The sequence below is a fragment of the Sturnira hondurensis genome, unplaced genomic scaffold (genome assembly GCF_014824575.4).
Source record: "Sturnira hondurensis isolate 20B ecotype Veracruz unplaced genomic scaffold, ASM1482457v3 Scaffold0021555, whole genome shotgun sequence".
Taxonomy (NCBI): Eukaryota; Metazoa; Chordata; class Mammalia; order Chiroptera; family Phyllostomidae; genus Sturnira; species Sturnira hondurensis.
The window spans coordinates 184276-204061 of record NW_028094186.1 but is presented as its reverse complement, the minus strand read 5'-3'; the positions used below and the strand labels follow the sequence as shown (position 1 = coordinate 204061).

At 41.0% G+C, this 19786-nt stretch overlaps 1 protein-coding gene across 3 annotated transcripts in view; it reads right to left on the bottom strand.

Annotated features, from left to right (window-relative positions):
- WASF2 (WASP family member 2) overlaps nucleotides 1-19786 on the bottom strand; it is a 74956-nt gene that overhangs the window by 16633 nt on the left and 38537 nt on the right. Inside the window, exons 1-2 of one of the 3 annotated variants that reach the window (XM_037032953.1) lie at nucleotides 7032-7223; nucleotides 5677-5852 (exon numbers count right to left, since the gene is read on the bottom strand). In XM_037032953.1, the coding sequence (XP_036888848.1) occupies nucleotides 5677-5809 (133 nt within the window). In that variant the 5' untranslated portion in view covers nucleotides 5810-5852; nucleotides 7032-7223. Of the gene's footprint in view, nucleotides 1-5676; nucleotides 5853-6611; nucleotides 6690-7031; nucleotides 7224-19786 lie in introns of those variants that run through there. The other 2 variants (XM_037032954.1, XM_037032952.1) reach the window with 2 other exon arrangements.

Genomic DNA, 19786 nt, shown 5'->3' with positions numbered 1-19786 from the left:
TGTCTTCCTGGTTTGCTTTTGTTTTAGGTGTGGTTGTTAATAACTGTGTGTTTGTTGTCTTTTCACTGTTAATATTTTCATTTTCTTTTTCTTATATAAGTCCCTTTAGCATTTCATATAATAAGGGCTTGGTGGTGATGAACTCCTTGAACTTGACCTTATCTGAGAAGCACTTTATTTGTCCTTCCATTCTAAATGAAAGTTTTGCTGGATAAAGCAATCTTGGCTGTAGTTCTTTGGATTTCATGACTTTGAATACTTCTTTCCAGCCAATTCTTGCCTGTAAGGTCTCTTTTGAGAAATCCGCTGACAGTCTGATGGGTACTCCTTTGTAGGTGACTGTCCTCTTATCCCTGGCTGCTTCTAGGATTCTCTCCTTCATTTTAGTCTTGGCTAATGTAATTATGATGTGCCTTGGTGTGTTCCTTCTCGGGTCCAACTTCTTTGGGACTCTCTGAGCTTCCTGGATTTCCTGGAAGTCTATGTCCTTTGCCAGACTGGGGAAGTTCTCCTTTATTATTTGTTCAAATAAGTTTTCCACTCGTGGCTGTTTCTTTCCCCCTTCTGGTACCCCTATAATTCGGATGTTGGAGCATTTAAAGATGTCCTGGAGGTTCCTAAGCCTCTCCTCATTTTTTTGAATTCTCATTTCTTCATTCCTTTCTGGTCGGATGTTTCGTTCTTCCTTCTGGTCCCTTCCATTGATTTGAGTCCCAGTTTCCTTTCCATCGCTATTGGTTTCCTGGACATCTCCCTTCATTTCAATTAGTTTAGCCTTCATATGTTCCTCTAATTTGTGACTATAATCTACCAATTCTGTGAGTATCCTGATAATTAGTGTCTTGAATTGTGCTTCTGAGAGGCTGGCAATTTCTCGGCTGCTTAGAGTTATTGGCTCTGGGACTTTGAGTTCTTCTTGCGCCATCTTTTGGGCTGTTCGTGCCTGTTCCGTAGCAGGATCGGAGCCCTAAAGTGTTCACTAGAGCAGGGCAACTCAGTCGCTGGGTTGTGACGTTGTATGTGGGGGCGGGGTTGGAGGGACAATGGCTTCCCTCTGCCGCCTGCCCGCCGTGGCCCCCACCGGCGCCGCAGCCACCACCATCACCAGGCCCACGCGTTTCGTTCCACTGCACGCAAGTGTGCCACCGCCGTCCGCCCTCCACCACTGGGTTCGCCCTCTGGGGCCTGCGTGGTCCGTCTCACTGTGTGTGAATGTGCGCCCGTGGTCAGTCTGCCCCACACCCCGACTGGTTCCGGGCTGCCTGCGCGCCTAGGTCGGGGGATCTGTCCTGCCCGACCCTCCTTCACTGCTGGCTCCGCCTCTCTTACCGTCCCCATTGAACGGTTTGTAGCTGTCGGACTTCCGTATAATTCCGTTTTCTGGTCTTTGGGTGTGTCCTATTTCTCCAAACCTTTGTGGTATTCAAACTTGGTTGTGGGAGAAGGCACAGTGTTTCCACCTATGCCTCCATCTTGGCGGAAGTCCCTAGTTATTTAGAGAAAATTTTAAATACAATTCCAGTCAGTAATTTGATAGTCCCTATTCTTCAAGTACTAAAAATTAGTCTGACCTTAGGAGAAAACCAGAGTGCCTTGTTCTGAGTTAAATTTCACTCACTCAGATTACCAAGACAGATCCATTATGACATCGGGACATCATAACAGATACCACACTTTGCAAAAGATTTTGGAAGCAGTAATCAATTTTTTTCCCTTTACAGTAGAACTCTTCAAACAAAATCTTATGTTGAACTGGAACAGGTAAAACTGATTTTAAAAAGGTGAAGCTCTCTTGTTGAAGTCTGAGTAGGAGCCTTGGAGTACCCCCACCCCCACGTGCATGCGCGTGCGCGCACACACACACACACACACACACACACACACAGGCATGGCCCACTATACTTGGTTAGAAAACCCAGTATCAGAGCATGATTTCTTTTTAAAAAATATTTTATTTCTTTTTTTTATTTTTAGAGAGAGGGGAAGGGAAGGAGAAAGAGAGGGAGAGAAACATCAATGTGCGGTTGCCTCTCACATGGCCCCCACTGGGGGACCTGGCCAACAACCCAGGCATATGCCCCGACTGGGAATCGAACCTCGACCCCTTTGGTTCACAGCCCATGCTCAATCCACTGAGCTACACCAGCCAGGGCCAGAGCATGCTTTCTTAATGACCCTAGTGGGGGTTCCACTCACCTAGGTGGTTAGAAGTGCTCACTGGCTGGCTGTGCCTTTATTCCTAAGATACAGCAACCTAGTATGTGAAATACCAATCTCACTGCACTAAGGGAAAATAAGAACTCTGGATACGCTATCACGAAGCAATCCACAGCTGTGGAATTTTCAGTTTTGCGCTTTATCCATTCCATAATCACATTTCTTTACTAGCCCGAGCACTTCTGGTTACAGTACAGTGCATGAGGCCAAGACCATGAGCATGAAGCACATGTGAGCCCATTCTTGTGCCCCTCTCTGCTAGATGAAACCCTAGCATTTCTCAAAACCTGGTTCAAATGTAACCTTTTTATGCAGCCTTCCATGACCTTCCTTATTCCCACCTGGACTCCTACTCCCTATAGATAGTATTCATTCCTTCCTTTTCTGTATTCACTGTACACCAACAGCATGAAATGCTGAAGAGAATACAGGTATGAATCATTCAACAAACATTTACTGAACTTCAACAATACGTGATTTCTGCCTTCAAAGAACTTTTAAGAGATATAGATAATTTTCAATATAACATGGTAGGTAATAATATATGAATATAATAGGAGCTCGGAGGAACACTTAGCCCAATTTTAAGGAGGAAATCCCTAAGCTGGGCCTTAAAGATCAGCTATAAGGATGGCAAGTGCTCTCCAGGGAGGGGGAACAGCAAGGGCACTGCATGGAGGTACAAGGAGAGTATGTGCTAAGAGGAACTACACGTAGTTGATAATTCTTTCTTTCTTCTTCCCTTTCCCCCCTCTCTTTTTTCCTTTCAAAGGAATCTTTTTAAAGACTATAAAATGGGAGAAGGCATACTGCAGAAAATGAAGCTGGAAAGGAAGGCAGGTCTTGAAGGGTCTTGAATGCCAGACCAAGGAGCTTAGATAGTCCCATAATGAGGAACAGAGGAGACAGTTACTAACATTTGCACCCTTAGTTTAAAAACACTTTTTAAATGACAGAAGTCAGCAAAGCCTTAACTTTTAAAAATTCAACAATTCAGAATTATAAAAATAAAAAGGGAGATTTGTGTTTTGGGCAGACCATTGTCGCAGGGGTATAGGTTTAAGATTTATAAGATATTTAGATTTCTAGATTTAAGGGGGTTGATCAGAGAAAGGAAGGCCAGAGGGAGGCTAGGGTAGTAGATTAGGAGAGAGTCAACAAAGGCCTGAGCCAGGGCCCTACTGACAGAGACGGAAGGGGACTGAGATGAGAAATCCTTCAGAAGTCTGACCTGCCTCTCACTGGCTATTGTCTCTTTAGGCCAGTTACTTATTTTTTTGAGCCTTCATTTCTTCATCTGAAAAATGGGAATACCACCACTTACCCTCACAGAATTATTGAGGATTAAATGAAATAAATTATATGCCAAGATCCTATTTAAACCTGGCATAAAGTAGGCAATTACCAAATGTGAGTTCCCTTCTCACCCTCTGCCCATTCTCCCCTGGAGAATTGTTTATTTCTGTCTCTTCCGGTAGATTATAAGCTGCTGGGAAGCACAGACCATTTCTTTTTCTTTCCTTTCTTGATTTTAGGGAGAGACGAAGGGAAGGAGAGGGAAAGGGAAAGGGGAAAGAGAGGGAAGAAAGCAGGGAAGGGGGTAAAGAGAGAGAGAGAGAGAAAAACATTGATTTGTTGTTCCACTTATTTATGCATTTATTGGTTGATTCTTGTATGTGCCCTGACCAGGGATCAAACCCACAACCTTGGTGTATCCAGATGATGCTTTAACCAACTAACCAACAGAGCTACCCAGCCAGGGGCAGAAACCATTTCTTGTAATGGCTGTATCTCTCAGCATCTGGCACATAAAATATGTTCAGTACACATTTATAGGATGAATAAAGGGTTGGTCAGCTGCAGGATGTAAGGAAATCTTGCTTCTGTGGGCACCAGCTGACCCTGGCCCTCAGATCCGCTTCCTTCAGATGGAAGTGGTCTGATCACAAGTGGAAGAGTGAGAATGGCATCCATCACCACTACCCTGAAAAAACACCTGAGAGAAAGCATAACTCCTGCTGAGTGAGAATAAGAAGTATCATTAGCTAGCTGTCCTTTGTCTTATGGAGAAGGAACCAGTGTGTGATTGACTTCCACCCATTTGGCCTTCTCAGGGTGACAGAAGCAGAAATGATGCTTTTAAGAAGCAGTGAGGCTCTCTGCAGCCTTCATGTGCTTCCTTGTCAGCTGCACTGCTGTTGTACTGCTGTCAGTGTTCCTTTGTGTAGGACAGGCATCGACAGGGTTCGTTTCTTCACGACGCCCCTCCAGGTTTCCCTAAGCCCTGGATCAACCAAGATGGTCTCTGAGCCAGGTGAAGGCTTAGGAATCTTGGACCCCATACATCGTCTGGTCACTAAGCTCTATCTCCTCAGGCCCCCAGTTTAAAGGCAGGGCCAATTACCATCTGGGGGAATGCAGGCTTTCTGGATACTCCATTGCCTTCACTAAGGGCAGTGGTGCGATAGCAGGGGTGAATGTCTGAAATAATTCACAGGAAGATGTGTTTGCTAAAAAAAAAAAAATCATTAAAATGGCATTTTGACAGAAGTTCTTATGGGGAGCTGGAGTGGCACTAGATAAATGCACAGCCTATCCAAGCATCTGCCCTTCCCATACCTCAACTTCAGGCAAACAAATTCAGCTTGATTCAGAATGAAATCCAAACCACATACACGTACCCCACCCAACGCAGTCTCATTCATTCTTGCCAATTAAAAAATAAATTACAGTTAAGCTGGCTTTCCCTCAGCTCCAAAACAGACTGGGCTACTCCCCCATCTTCCTCCTAGAGAAGAATGGCTACAGCTACAATTTGTGTCACTGGGTGCTCACGCAGCTTGCAAAACTCCCAATACCTCAGAGACTGCAGAAGTAATTTGTACCCTGAACTTGGACCTGGGGGCTTGCAGCACAATTAAATGTGTACCAGGGTAGACAAGTACGCCAGAATCTCTCTGAGTGCATGTTTGCTTTACTCCTCTTTGGGAAGAAAGAGGAGGGGGTGTGGAATGTCGGGGAGATAAAGACTATTGGCACATTTGAGGCTCCAACAAAAGTCAGGCTACATCGAACAGCTCGTGCAATTACAGACACATTCCCTAACCCAAGATACTGTTCTGTGAACCTCCCACTTTACACACAGAGAATTCTGCTCTGTCATTCCATCTGCAGTTTCTGCTGCAGCCCTTCCTGCCACCCTTCCCACAGATTTCTTCTGAAGCAGGTGGAGAGGGAGGTGGAGGGAGCCTAGAGGGTGGTGGCAGATGAAGACAAGGTTCAGGGGAAGAATCTGTACCAAAAAGGAGCCTCTCTTTGGGGAAAGGGGGGTGGGATGCATTTTTGCATTACCTAGGGAAGGCAGATGGGGGAGAAACAGGAACATGGGAGGAGAGGGAAACTAAATAAAGAGCACCAACGACCCCTGAGGGCAAAGCACAGGCTCTCTGCGGCACTCACTCAGGCTGCCCAGCTGTCGGATGACATTTGCCAGGCTGATGTTGGTCACGCATTCCAGCTCCTCGCTTCTAACGCTAGGCAACGTCTGACGGCACAGGTGCCTTGGCTCGATGTTCCTCGTTACTAATGGCATGGTGGACCTGCTTCAGGCAATGTTCTAAATGATGAAAAACAACCTAAAAAAGAAATAACAGGAAAGTATTACTCAACCACAAATTCCAGGCACACAGGGCTGTGTGAATCTCCTTCTCTTTTGTCTTGCTCTGATCTAAAACAGCTTTTAAAAAAACCTTCTCTTTCGTTCTCTCTTTTTCAAGACCCATCCTCTATTCTCCCCCACGCCCCTTTTAAGGTTTGCTAATAGAAAGCTTGCTAGTTAAGTTTAGAAATTCTGAACTGGTGAGTGCTGGCTAAGGTACCACGACAGCAAAAAAACCCTAAAAACCTTAAAAATAACAATGATGCTCCAACCAACAAGAATCTCCAGAGGCAAGGAGACACGGGAGGCATGTTCGGAAAAAGGCCCATTCAGCAGATTCTAGATGGTACAGACCCTGTCCTTGGGGTGTCTATAGCAGGGCAGAGCGGATTCCAGATGGTCAATTACAAGGATCAAAAAAGAGCTTCAGTCATCTGATAATTTCCACAATGACATTAAGCTGCTAATAGTTTGATTCCATTGATCTACATCAGGACATAACTTCTCCAGTTCTTCCCTAATGGATGACTGTTAATGTACAACTAAATACTAGTTGCCAGTATCTATTAACACTACTAAAGTTTAGTCTGTAAATTGACAGAAAGAATATCAAGGAAAATTTTACATGTTCAATGTCAAACATTACAGTGAGCAAACTGTGCTTTAAGATTCCTTAGTCCTTTCTCTTCTACCCAATAGCTAGCTCCCTTTCTCCCTCCCATCTGGTCCAACACACCTGGGCCAAAAGGCTCTTGAGACAGCAGGAAGTGTCTGGAGCAGATCCGGAAACCTCCCAGTTACTGTTTCTTCTCCTGTTGGCTGAACCTTTCCCCCAGGAAATCCCCCAGCACTTCAGGTTCACGCTGAGCTATTGTTTCAGAGTTAATTACCAAATTCCCAGCTTTACAAGGACAGGGACGGTTTTTAGTTTCAACAAAATGGCTATGACTACAGCCAAGGCACAGTGGGCTGTGGTCCTGTTTCCCTTCCCTACCTTGAGAAACTAAAGACATCCAAACATCTAGTGATTTTCCTGCTAGGGCAGATGGCAGATTCACTTCAACTAAGAAAGGTGAAACACCAAGGTAACATACCCAAGTCCCCAAATATTCCAAACTCCTCAGCAACAAAAAAAGCGAAACGGAGGTTTACTTACATCAAATCTTATAACACCAGTTCATCACCAAAAGTTGATTGTGAATACAAAATGCTTAAACCAAGCTAAATACCAAAGATCTTAAAAGCAAACCAACATACTACCAGACCAAACGTTTTTTAAAAAGCCCTTCAGCCTCCAAGAAGGAGTAGAACCCCTCTGAACAGACTGCTCCTTGTTATGGACATTCTGATCTGCTACGAATAAAAATAAAACAGGAAGCCAGCAGCTTGGGGAAGAAGATTTCCTGTCACCAAGAGCAACAGCCCAAGAACCAAGAGAATCAGCTGTTTGCTCCTAACTTTGAACCTCCCTTTAATAGGCAGTGTGTGGCAGCTGTGCCTATCTTTGGGGTGCAGAGGTGTTTCCTGAATATTTGTCTACTGTCTAAGTAAATAATTTTCATTCCGTTCCTCTACTAAGTTCCCCTTTGAGTCAGCGGGTTTTCTAACCCAAACTCTGGGCTTTCCCTTCCAGTCTCTTTCCTCTTTTACTTAATGTAAAGGATATAAGGTACTAAAATTCAATCTTTAGTAACTTATGGTGAAAAGAGAGTTTAGAACAGCAGAGGAGGCAGGAGGTTACAAATAAAAGAACCTCACAAGGCTCTCTGTACACCATCTCGGGGATGCCCTTAGTTAGACTCCCATTAATTCAAGCTTCCTGAAAGAACCAGACATTCAGAGGTGCAGCCAGAGATGACTGAAAACAGCCAATGTGTTTCCCCCCATTAGCAGTAATTTCAGTCTTGTTCCAGCTTCTCAGAGGAGCTAAAAGGGCCAGATCTCCTTAAAATTCTGTGTTGAATGTGACCACGGACAGGACATTCCAGAAGTTCTCTTTGAACACCTAATAGAAACTGGATTCCAGATGGCTAGGTAAATGCCAGACTAGGGAGGCAGGGGGTAGGGGGCAACTTCTAAGGCCTTGGTGCTTTAGCATTTATGCTTTCCCAAGTGCTTTGGGTAAGCATAAATGAAGTCAACTCTATGTCATCTGGGTGGGATTCACCTGAGACCAACTTTCAAGAGTAAGATGGCTTCCTGTTGCCAAAAAAAAAAGCCAGTTCCTATAACCAGATAAAGAGTACTCAAGAAATGACAATAATTCAAAGCCCTGGCCACATAGCTCAGTTGGTTAGAGCGTCATCCCAATACACCAGGGTTGCGGGTTTGATCTCTAGTCAAGGCACATACAAGAATCAAGCAATGAATGCATAAATAAGTGGAACAACAAATTGATGTTTCTCTCTCCCCCCTCCTTTCTGTCTAAAATAAATAAACAAGCAAATAAATAAAATTTTATTTTATTGACAACAGGGCAATAACCATTAAGCCAAAACAATTAGAAAAGTGTACCTGTTATTAAAAACTCATTTAATGTTTCAGAGCCACCAAAGAGAGACACAATTCCCTATTATATGGGATTACCTGCATCACTGCTCATTTTTGTTTTGGATAATCAAGGTTAGTTACATTTTGCATAAGAAGTATGGAATTAGGCCCTGACCTGCATGGCTCAGTGGGCTGGGTGTATTCCTGCAAAGCAAAGGGTCACCAGTTTCAGTTCCTGGTTAGGGCACATGACTGGGTTGTGGGCCTGGTCGCTGATTGGGGCACAAGCAAGAGGCAACCAACCAATTGATGTTTCTCTCACACATTGATGGTTCTCTCCCTCTTTAAAAATAAGTAAATAAAATATTAAAAAAAGAAGTATGGAGTTATGAAAGATAAGAATTACAATAGTAACTTGACCAAGAAAAAAATCCTACCTTATGGTAAAAGATAAACTTAGAAATGAGCAAAGACTTCTAGGCTCTTGATGCTCAACTTCAAGTTGTAGAGTTGAGATATACCGGGTTAGGACACTGACTCTGACACTTGAAGCTGTGTGATGTTGGGCAATTTTCCTAGAGACTAAGTAGTATAATATATATAAAATGTCCATTACAGAGCTTAAAAAAAAGTAGTTATTTGTAGTTCATGAACCCCAGGCAAATCTTCCTGGAAAATCAATTTTATTCACTGATAAATATTTTAAAACACTTTTAACCCTGGACTTATTATGTAATAGAATGCAATAGTCACATACATTTAAAGATGAAACCTCAGACTTCAGTGAAATGTATTGGGTTTTTTTCTGGAAGTTGTTCCAAGTCATGCTTCTGGGCCTACTGAAGAATATACATCTTTTCTCTCCTCCACTCATACTGGGTTCCTCATCTGAACCACAGAACTAAGAAAATGATTAGCGTTCTATTTTTTCAGTTCTCCTCAAGACTGTACATAACTAGCATTCTAGATACAGTGACAAAAAGCTAACACATTTACATGCAATGGACGCCTAAGGGCATCAGGAATTCTCTCTTGGAAATCCAGTTGAGCAGGGCAGCTCTATCATCAAGAGTCATTTACCAGAAAATCTGTGGAGCAATAGGTGTTGAGGAACCACTAAATAAATAAATTAATATGGTAAAATTAGCATTTTAGACAAGTCACTCTAACAGGAACAAAGAATTTGTATTTGGGCAGGAAAACGTTGGAGGTAAGACCAGTGTGGAAGCTCTCACTCATAGGCTAAGAAGGAGGTAATAGAAATGGNGGCAGCTCTATCATCAAGAGTCATTTACCAGAAAATCTGTGGAGCAATAGGTGTTGAGGAACCACTAAATAAATAAATTAATACGGTAAAATTAGCATTTTAGACAAGTCACTCTAACAGGAACAAAGAATTTGTATTTGGGCAGGAAAACGTTGGAGGTAAGACCAGTGTGGAAGCTCTCACTCATAGGCTAAGAAGGAGGTAATAGAAATGGAGAATCCACCAAAACCAGCAAATATGAACTGAGAAGCTGAAGACAGGTTATAGGGGTGAGTCCTGCTGTCAAAACTCCTGATAGTTTTGTACAGTTATATGCAAGAAATGACAAAATGTAGGTTTATTTATTAAAAGTTTCATAGAAAAAGCTAAGTGCTAGTACCAGTTACAGAAATGAAGAGAAAGTGAAGGAAACCAAGAAAGTAGTGATTCTTAGCTGAGAAAAGAAGTTCTGAACACACAGAAGAATAGAGAATGCCCTGTCTTTACAGAATCAGTAAAGTTCTTTTTCAGTTATACTTTAACTTAGTTAAGGAAAGTATATGATATAGTGATATTTGCTAATTTGGGGATTTAAGAAGGTCTTGAGCTTTGGGGGGTATTACATTGGAAAGGAATTAAATCAGAACTACTGAAAAGATAAAAGCTACAGGGAAGCAGATTTCAATGCAGTTAGTACCTTTTAATTAGAGCTGTTCTCTCTTTACAAATTACGATTTCCCCTGTATCGTCCTCTGGGTGACCAGCTATCAGGCATGTTGCAGGAGAAATTCCTAGACTGTAAGAAGATGCTGAAGTTGACAAGTCAGACTAGATGGCTTCTACAGTGCCTTCTAATCAAAGATGAAATAATTCTCACTCTGGGCTACAGTTTCCTCATCTTCAAATCCCTTTGGACTAAGCTAGATAATCTTTAAGCAGCTCTAAAATTCTTGGATTTGCTTCTACATAAGCTGCCATAACCTCCTCACGTGGCTAATATCTACTTGCATTCTGAACACAAAGGCCAGAGGCAGGTCTTCTCCAGGTCTAGATTCATCTAGTTACCAGGACCTGCAGGATCCAGAATGGTCCAAAGGATGGTCCCCACAGAGCCCTAAAGTTAAGTTATGTATACCTGAAAGGCTCCCTGACTGATCTGGGAGTCAGCTACCCAAAGAAATTTACAAACAAACAAACAACCTTTGAATCAGTTCCTAACACCTAGCCAGACTCAGCAGCATCCCCCATTTTTAGCCCTGGCTATTTTCAACCTAAGAGACTTGTGATAAGTGAGAACAAATAAAAGACTTCAGGGAATCCCTTCCTAGCCATGGTCTGGCAGTCTAGATCAGTGATCTTCAACTTTTGTCACCTCATGGCACACATAAACTAATTACTAAAATTCTGTGGCACACTAAAAAATATATTTTCTACTGATCTGACAAAAAAAGGTGTAACTTCAATACATTCACATTGGGTGGCTATTGTTGTGTTGGTTGGTGTCATTTTTTTATTTGACAATCTAAGAGACAAGAGATCAGTGCCCCTGACTAAACAGTCAGGTATTGTATGTTTTAAGAAGGAGCAGCACACCAGATGCAAACTACCAGTGTTCTAGACTGTCAGTGCCATGACAGGATTCATGCTCTGAACTGGAAACTGGATAAGGTGTTCTATCAGATTCCTTCAAACAGCAAGAGTCTCTAAGTCTGTATATTTGGAGTTATATGGAATATTTATATAGTAATTTGTTCAATGTAAAGTCAGAAGAAGACGTTGACATCCACCCTACACTCCTAACTCTCACAATTTGATTCCAACAGCCTGAGTCCTGCAGGAGTAGGGTGAGGTGAGAAGTAGGAGCAGGGATTAGAGGAATAGACAAAGGTACTAAAGGAAGGCTGACTGTGAGAGAGAAGATGCATTTGTACCCCTTACTCTGAATTCCTGTTATTAACAGGGCAGAAGACAAATTGACTGCTTATTCTGGCAGTGATGTTTATTACTAGCTATTTATTATAAATAAATGAATGACACCTCATTTAGAGTCAAGGCCACTGATAACATCCGTAGATTTCTATAGTCACATCCAAAAGCAAGTATATCTGAGCTACAGCAATAACCATAACAACAAAAATGCTTCTCCAGGCAGTTCCTCTTTGACACCCCCCCCCCAAAACTGATCAGCAGTGGCACAGGATGACAAACAACATGTAGGGATGTTCTATGCGTGGCAATTAGGACTTCTGCTTTCACTTCAGCATTTCCCACTGTTCGACAGTTAACAGCATTTGGATGGGAGCATGTAAGAAGAGCTTTACTTTGTCGACCAGTTTTTCTCTTTTAAGAGATAAAGTTTTTTATGTTAAAGAATATGCATTCCACCCTTGCCAGGTGTCTCAGTTAATTACAGCATCATCCTGTGCACCAAAAAGGTTGTGGGTTCGATTCTCAGTCAGGGCACATACCTAGGTTATGGGTTCAATTCCTGGTTAGGGCAAACAAGAGGCAACCAACGGATGCTTCTCTCACATCAGTGTTTCTCTCTTTCTTCCCCTCTCTCTCAAATTCATAAACATATCCTCAGGTGAGGATTAGAAAATAAAATAAAAGACTATGCATTCCAAGGTGGGGGGCGGGTCAAGAATTTCAATTGAGAAGTCAAATAGTCATTTAACTTCAAAATGAGAGCCAATACACAGGCTTACTGTAATCTAAGTTTGTATACTACAATGTTTAATGAACTATGAATTTACTGTTGCATAAAGCCATCCTCAGTACCATGCAACAACCACAAGGAGGAATGCCTCATTACAGCCTTAAGTACCCACACACTTCCTGTTGAAATACAGGGTGCAGCTGAACCTACAAATATAACCAGACTATATCCAAACACAAGGTGTTACTGACAAATTAGTTTAGGTCACTAGAGTAATGCCCAAAAGAGCTAGTAAGACAGAAATGGAACTCCCAGAGCGGGCAGAGAAAGTTTCTGATTGGGAGAACCAAGAAAGAGAACTTACTGCTTATGATGTAAAACAAGGAGAAATTTCTAATTTCACAAAGGAATAATGGACCTACATTCAGTAAACGCAAGGCTCCTTCTTGTCCTGATTTGGTTTTGGGAAAGTAGCCTAGAAAACAAGACTCCTAAACTCCAATATCTTATTTCGTGAGCACACTGTACGTCTCGAAGAGACCATTTATACCTAGTAATTCTATAACTTTCTATTATCTTTTGGAGGCAATACCACCTTTTGTTCTTACCTTTATACTCTTCAGGCTCTAATCATAGCTTTGCTCTTAAAAATTGAGGGATCACCTTTTCCTTCAAAATTGGTTTCTTCTAGTATCAACTATGCCATAGAAAACTGCCTCTCAAATGGCCAAAATTAACCTCTCCTTTTAGTAAGATCCATCAGGTTGTCCAAAAGAAAATACATTTAAATTGTGAGTCGGAAACCTGGGTTCCAGTCCCTAGTCTAATGATGACTGGCAACTGGGGGAAAATTTTCAGTTCATCCTTCTAATTCAGCAGTGAGCCGCACGAGAAAAATGCTCGCCCTGACGGGTGTGGCTCAGTTGTTTGGTCATCGTCCCACAAAGTAAAAGGCTGAGGTTTGATCCTGGTCAGGGCACATGCCTGGGTTGCGGTTTGGTCCCCAGTTGAGGTCGTAGAGGAGGCAACTGATAGATGTTTCTCTCTCACACTGATGTTTCTCCCTTCCACTCTCTCTAAAAATAAATAAATAAATAAATAAAATCTTTCTTAAAATGTCCAGAGATGGCCCTGGCTGGTGTGGCTCAGTGGATTGAGTGCCAGCCTGTAAACTGAAAGATCGCAGTTTGATTCCCTGTCAGGGCACAGGCCTGGGTTGTGGGCCAGGTCCCCATTTGGGAGTGAACAAGAAGCAACCAGTCAGTGCTTCTCTTCCTCTTTTCTCCCTCTCTTTCTCTTCCTCCCTCTTCCTCTCTTTGAAAATAAGTAAATTAAAAAACTTGAAAATATATAAGAGATGGTATACAAACTGAGATTTTGTTTGCAAAGTATTCTGAACTCCAAAGAAAAGATTTATTCACATAAAATATTTCTAGTATGTCTATCTTGGCCCAGGTTCTCTGTTATGGATCCACTTAAATCACACAGGGTCAAAAATGTTATCACTGATGACTTTTGGTCACAAAGTTCATTTTACTTTCCTACCTTAACGCTACTTTCTAGCAATACCCAATTCATCAAAATGAAATTGTTTGAAATATTCCAAACTACCCATGTAAGTGGGCTTACTTTTACTCTGATTAGATAAATATAAATCATGAATGATTTTACTTACAACTTAAGAAATCTTATTCCCAACATTTGTGGGTACTCAAGTACCAGATTTCTTTCAGCTATAATCATCAATTGAGCATTATATTCACAGAGGAGTTCAACATGTCAAACAGCTAAGGTGCTCTGAAAAACAAATACCAACACACAAAAATATTACGCCTCAACAAACCAGTGCAGAAGATTACTGGAAATATGTCAATAACTTGTAATATTGTGATAATAGACACCAGTAAAACAGTCTTCATTTTTAACATTCCTTTCTAATTTATAGGCAATAACAGAAGAGAGGGATCTTCAGTTGATGGTGCTAAAAAATTTGCGATAAGAGGATACAAAATGCATTCTTCTCCAAGTACCTGGGTTTGAGTACCTGGGAGGAAGCCAAACCTGGGCATGTGCTACCATATAGGAAACACACAGCTGGTTTTTATGGAAGAGTGTCTAATCCTACTTTACTACATTACTCAGAGATGGAAAAGATGGAGCAAAGCTGTAACTTTTCTTTCCTAGTTCCTGCAAGGAGCCATGAGTGCTGCACTAGGTTAAGCTCCCCTATAGACAAGGTACTGGAGCACCCACTGGTGGATGAGGTACAGAGGTTTGAAAATGAAGGAGGAAGGAGATAATCAGAGCCGAATTCCACACCGGGCGCCAAGTAAGTCTCATTTCATCCTGCCAGCTGTCTAACCATTCATTTTAAGCTCTATGGTGCTTCATTTCATATCTCAAGCTTCTCTGCATTACTTCTCTGCAGTAACTGCTCCCTCTCTGGGATGGAAAGGCCAAAAAAGAAACTGACTTTACACAACTGAGAAAGGCCAAGGAAAAAAGGTTGCAGAGCAACAACAAAAAAAGGAAATTCAGCAAAATGTTTTGCTGACAGCTCAGGGCAATATACAAACACTCCGCGTGGTCATGAAGCAGGCAGAAGCAGCAGTCCTGGATGTGACTGTTAATATACCAACTTAAGCGAGGGGAGAGACCTAGCAATCACAGCTAAAGCTGAACACTAGGGGAGGAGAATTACAGAGCAAAGTGACATGCAATTCCGTATCAACTACTCTATTCTGCCAGCTCTAACAAGAATTCATTCCTGAAAAAGTGTCACACACTCATCTGTCAGTATCGGCCAAGTCACCAGCAACAAAGAGCACCAAAGGGCAGCTGTACATCTACTACCTCTCACAAGTTCTATTCACCACTCAATACATAGGATTTATAAGGAAAGTCCTCGAGCAGAGGGGAAAGTAAGTACCATTCTTTTCTTTCTACCCTCCATTTACTAGGCTATGACCAAAGCCTTCATAATCTAGTAAGCAGTAGCAGAGAGCAATGAGAACACCAACAGTAAGAGACAGAGGTGTGGGTTTTAACCCACTACTACCAAATTTTAGCTTTGGGACCTTGGCAAGCAGTCATATCTCTATTTCCTAAACTGTTAAATTAGTATAATGATTCCCAGTTTGTAAAGTTGTGAAGAAAAATGAAATAATGCACGTACAGAATGCTTCACACTGCCTGGCACGGAACAGAGTCTTGTAGTTGTGGTGGTGGTGGCGGTGGCAGAAGCGCTAGTTCTGCACCCATCTAGCACTTAGCTGTGGGCCAGGTACTGTTCTAAATGCTTTATCAGTCAATGAATATTTATCAAACAGGCACTAGAAGACATAAAGAAGTATAAAACCCCTCTCTTGATTCCAAGAGCTTATAATTGAGGGAACAGATAAAAATCAAAGTAACAATATAGCAAATAAACAGTTCAATTACTAAATGAATGATGCAGTCGATGATAACAGAATGAAAAATCACTGTAAACTGATGGAATGAGAAGACTTCCTAGAATAAAGATTTGATCTGGGCAGGATTTAGATATAAAAAATTAAGAGGGAAAAGTTTTCCAGGTTGGGGTAATATAAGCAGAAGACTTGAACTCTACCACTTAGAATTCACAGAAAAGCCACAATTTGAATGGGCTTTTATCATATTTCATCAAATCTAAAATGCCACTGATTGTTAAGATGCATCATGATTTAAGAGACATTAAAATGTGGAGAAGATGTATATCTCAGAAGCAATGAAATATATTTTTCTCTATGATATGAGAGGGTAGACAAGATAATCTTTAAAAAGTTCTCTCCGATCCAAAAATGCTGATTCTATAGCTCTGACTTACAATATTCAAATTTTACCAATCAACAACATGGAAAGGACAAAAATAATAGATATAAGAGAGATGAACCATACTGCAGTATTTACTTGCAAAGCTAAAATATCTACCTCCTAACCAGTATTTTCATGTTCTCTTTTATAGTTATAACAACTATTTTAATATTCTTACCTGTTAATTCCATCATCTGTCATTTCTGAGTATTTCTACTGACTATTCTCCTAGTTATGGGCTACATTTTCCTGAATGTTGGACATTGTGATTTTACAGTGTTAATTATCTCCCTTTGTTGTCTTCATTTCAAGAGTGTTAAAAGGGTAAGCAGTTAAGTTACTTTTCATTCAGTTGAGTACTCTGAGGGCTTGTTTTTAAGTTTGTTAGGGTGGGTCTAGAGTAGTCTTTACTCTGTGACTATTTTAACCCCAGTGCAAAGATGTGGCCCTTCTACCAGCTCTACTGGACACTCCCAGTGAGCAATATGGGTTCTTCATTCTGGGTGGCAAGAACAGAACACATTATCCCTGCTCTGGGAACCAGTTAGCTCAGAGATTCCTGGTCCTCTTTCCTCAACCTCCTGGAGTTTGATCCCGGGCACGTGAGAGGTCAACAAAGACTCAAGAGGACTTTGAGGAGATTCCTAGAGCAATTTTTTTTTCAGCATGGCTCTCTCCTTTCCAGAACTCCACCCCACTGCTTCTAAAAGCCTCAGCCTCCCCGACCTACACAATCTCTGTCACTTCAGTTCAGCACGACCAATGTGCTCTGCTTGAGATCCTGGACCCTGCTCCATGGTTAGAACACACATTTAGAAAGCCAGGGTAATTCCTGGGGATCTCTCCTTTATCTTCCTTCTACAGGGATAACACCCCTATGCTTCCTATTCAAGTCAGGACTGAGTTCCACTGCAGTTTTGCATGGCCCCCAATCATAAAGAGGTGTTGTAAAATTCTTAAAGTCAGATTAATTTCAAATTATCTTCAATAAGTATATATATCACGAATACTTTTAGAAAAATAACAGGAAAAAGTAGGTGTCCTGAAATCAAATAAGCATAGCAAATAGAAAGGATATCATCACAAGTATATAATATTCCTGAATATATTTAATTAATCTTTTTAAATGATCACAATTGAGAATAATGAAAGAAAACTTGTCTTTTCTTTTTTAAAGTTAATGGTCATATAGGTGCTAACCACATTAAAAAAAAATCAATGGTGAACCCAGAAACATGTTCATTCAAGGGAATCAAGGATGCTCTGAGCCACTAGTTATATGACGTTAGGCTTAATCTCTCTGAGGCTCATCTGTAAAATGGGAAAAATAAAACCTACTTCATAGGATGGTCCTAAGGATAAAATGAGATAATACATGTAAGCCTTCTAAAGGGATGTCTAGTACCCAACAGGGACTCAGTAACTGACGGCTCTCATTATTACTAATTCCTAAGGAACGCTGAGTTTGTTTTGAGTCACATCCTCTTGGTAATGAAATCATCTAAGGAGAGCAGGTCAAATTAACTAGCGTGGAGCATTGCACAAAGGGCTCTCCTAATTGATCCTCTTTTCTTTGGTCTTTGTGAAGACCTGGTAGTAGGTGGGCCTCTTCCCTCCTTAGACAGGTTCTCCAAGAGAGACAAATACTGAAAAAGAAATGGATTCTGCTTATATTATGCCAATTTTAAGGATTAAGACAAAGTATCAGTCCTACAAATCACAGTCAAGAGTCAATTCAGTATTTTCACTTTAGGTACTTTGAAAGCAAAACAGTCTCAAAGGGACTATTATCTGCATTGTGGCATTTCTTTAAAAAAAACAAAAACAAAAAAAAACAAAAAACTTTCATCTTAAAGGCCCAAGGCAAATGTCACCACTTCTAAAAAGCCTTCCTTGACTCTTCTAGTTGAAGTCATTTCTCCCTCTCCAAAAGTTCCAAAGAGGTATGCTGAACCTTTTTTAAATGACAGTCGCCACATTCTACTTTGCAGCACAGGTTTTCAGAGTATACAACTCTGTGAGTACCGGAACTGGAAAACAGTACCTTAAACCTAACAGTAGTAGTTAGAACAGCAGCTTACCTGGAGTTGAGGGAGGGATTCTTAAAACTTGCTTGTTTCCTATAGCATCTACTCAGTAAGTATCTGTTGAATTCCTAAAATGTGCCAGGTATTTATTCACATTTTCTTGACTATCTCTAATCATGAAAACACTTCTTTTAGGTTAAGTAGTAGTATACTGATTTTATAAATGAGAAAACTAAAACTGAGAGTAGTTCTGTAACTTGATCAAAGTCACACAGTCAGCTTTTAAACCCAGGCCCACCTGTACCCAAAGTTAATGCTCTTGCCTTGACATCACACTGACTTACCACAAAACATCCAAACTAAGAAGTTAGACAAATATGCCCATCACTTCTCATTTTCCTATACACTGCCACCATACCCCAGACTAGTTCCTTCCCCCTAGAAAAAAGACTGCAAGCTAATACAAGAAAGCCTTCCTGATATATTTACCCTAGAACTGAAATGGTGTTAATGAGGATAACTGCACTGCTCTCTCCCTCTCTACACCCAATTTTAGCCAGCTGCTCAGGGGCTTCACATCTTTCACTTTAAACAACAAAAACACTGGCTCATTGAAAGTGCCAGCCTCAGATAACATGTTCAGATGCTACTGCTTCTCAAACAAATTCCTGTTTTCAAACAACTAGGTATTTGGGGTTCTGTCACTTCTGATGGGCTACTTTTATCTACAGGATCCCTGTGAGTCACTTTAAGTTTTATTCTCTGTGTACTGTTCAGCTCATCAAATCTTGTCATTGGAGACTTTTTTTTTCTTTTAAGCAGCTAATCTTTCATCTTCTTTCACAATGAACCAAAATACATTCCTATGGGTAATTCCTAAACTGTATATGTATATTTAAAAATAATATTCTTCTGACCATTCTTCTAAAAAGCACAGTTGTTTTCCTTTTTAGCTCAAATAAAAATGATTATATCAGAAGTGAGTTTCCCCTATCTCTTTCTGCATATGGAGAATACTGAAAAGGTAAGTTTTTAAAAATTATTAAATGTAAACAGCTCATTAAACATGGCCAATCACTTGAATTTTAAAAAGGAGTAATTACAACATGTGTATGTATTCTTACCTAGATCTCAAATTAATCTTTTCAGCATTAATATTTTAAAATAACCTTTGACATGAGCAAAATGCAAGGAATTGGTGATATATCTGTACTTTGTGGATCTCTGTTGTGATTTTACCCACAAGCAATTTTGGTGGGCACAGCCCCACCCCCACAGAGAGGGGTAATTAAATACCACCTGCCCTAACTGGACTGGTATTTCCTGTCTGCCATAAATCATGTTAAAGGGTCTGTTTTAAATCCTAATGCCTTCATGGGACAAGAAGCCAGCAGATAAATTTTGTGGCATTCCAATCATCACAAACACTTTACTGAGACAATGGCAAGCCAAAATTTGTTATATGCATGTCTTTGGTACAGTAGCCAAAATTTTCCATTACCTAATTCCCATTCTGTTACTACCAATCACAGCTTCCTGAGACCATCCCCAAGCATTCTTCTTGCTCTCTGGTCTCTAGCCCCTCAGGTTTGTTGTTACATTTCCTTCAGTAGTCATCTGGTTCTTTGGTTTTTACTCTTTCTTGGTGACCAAGG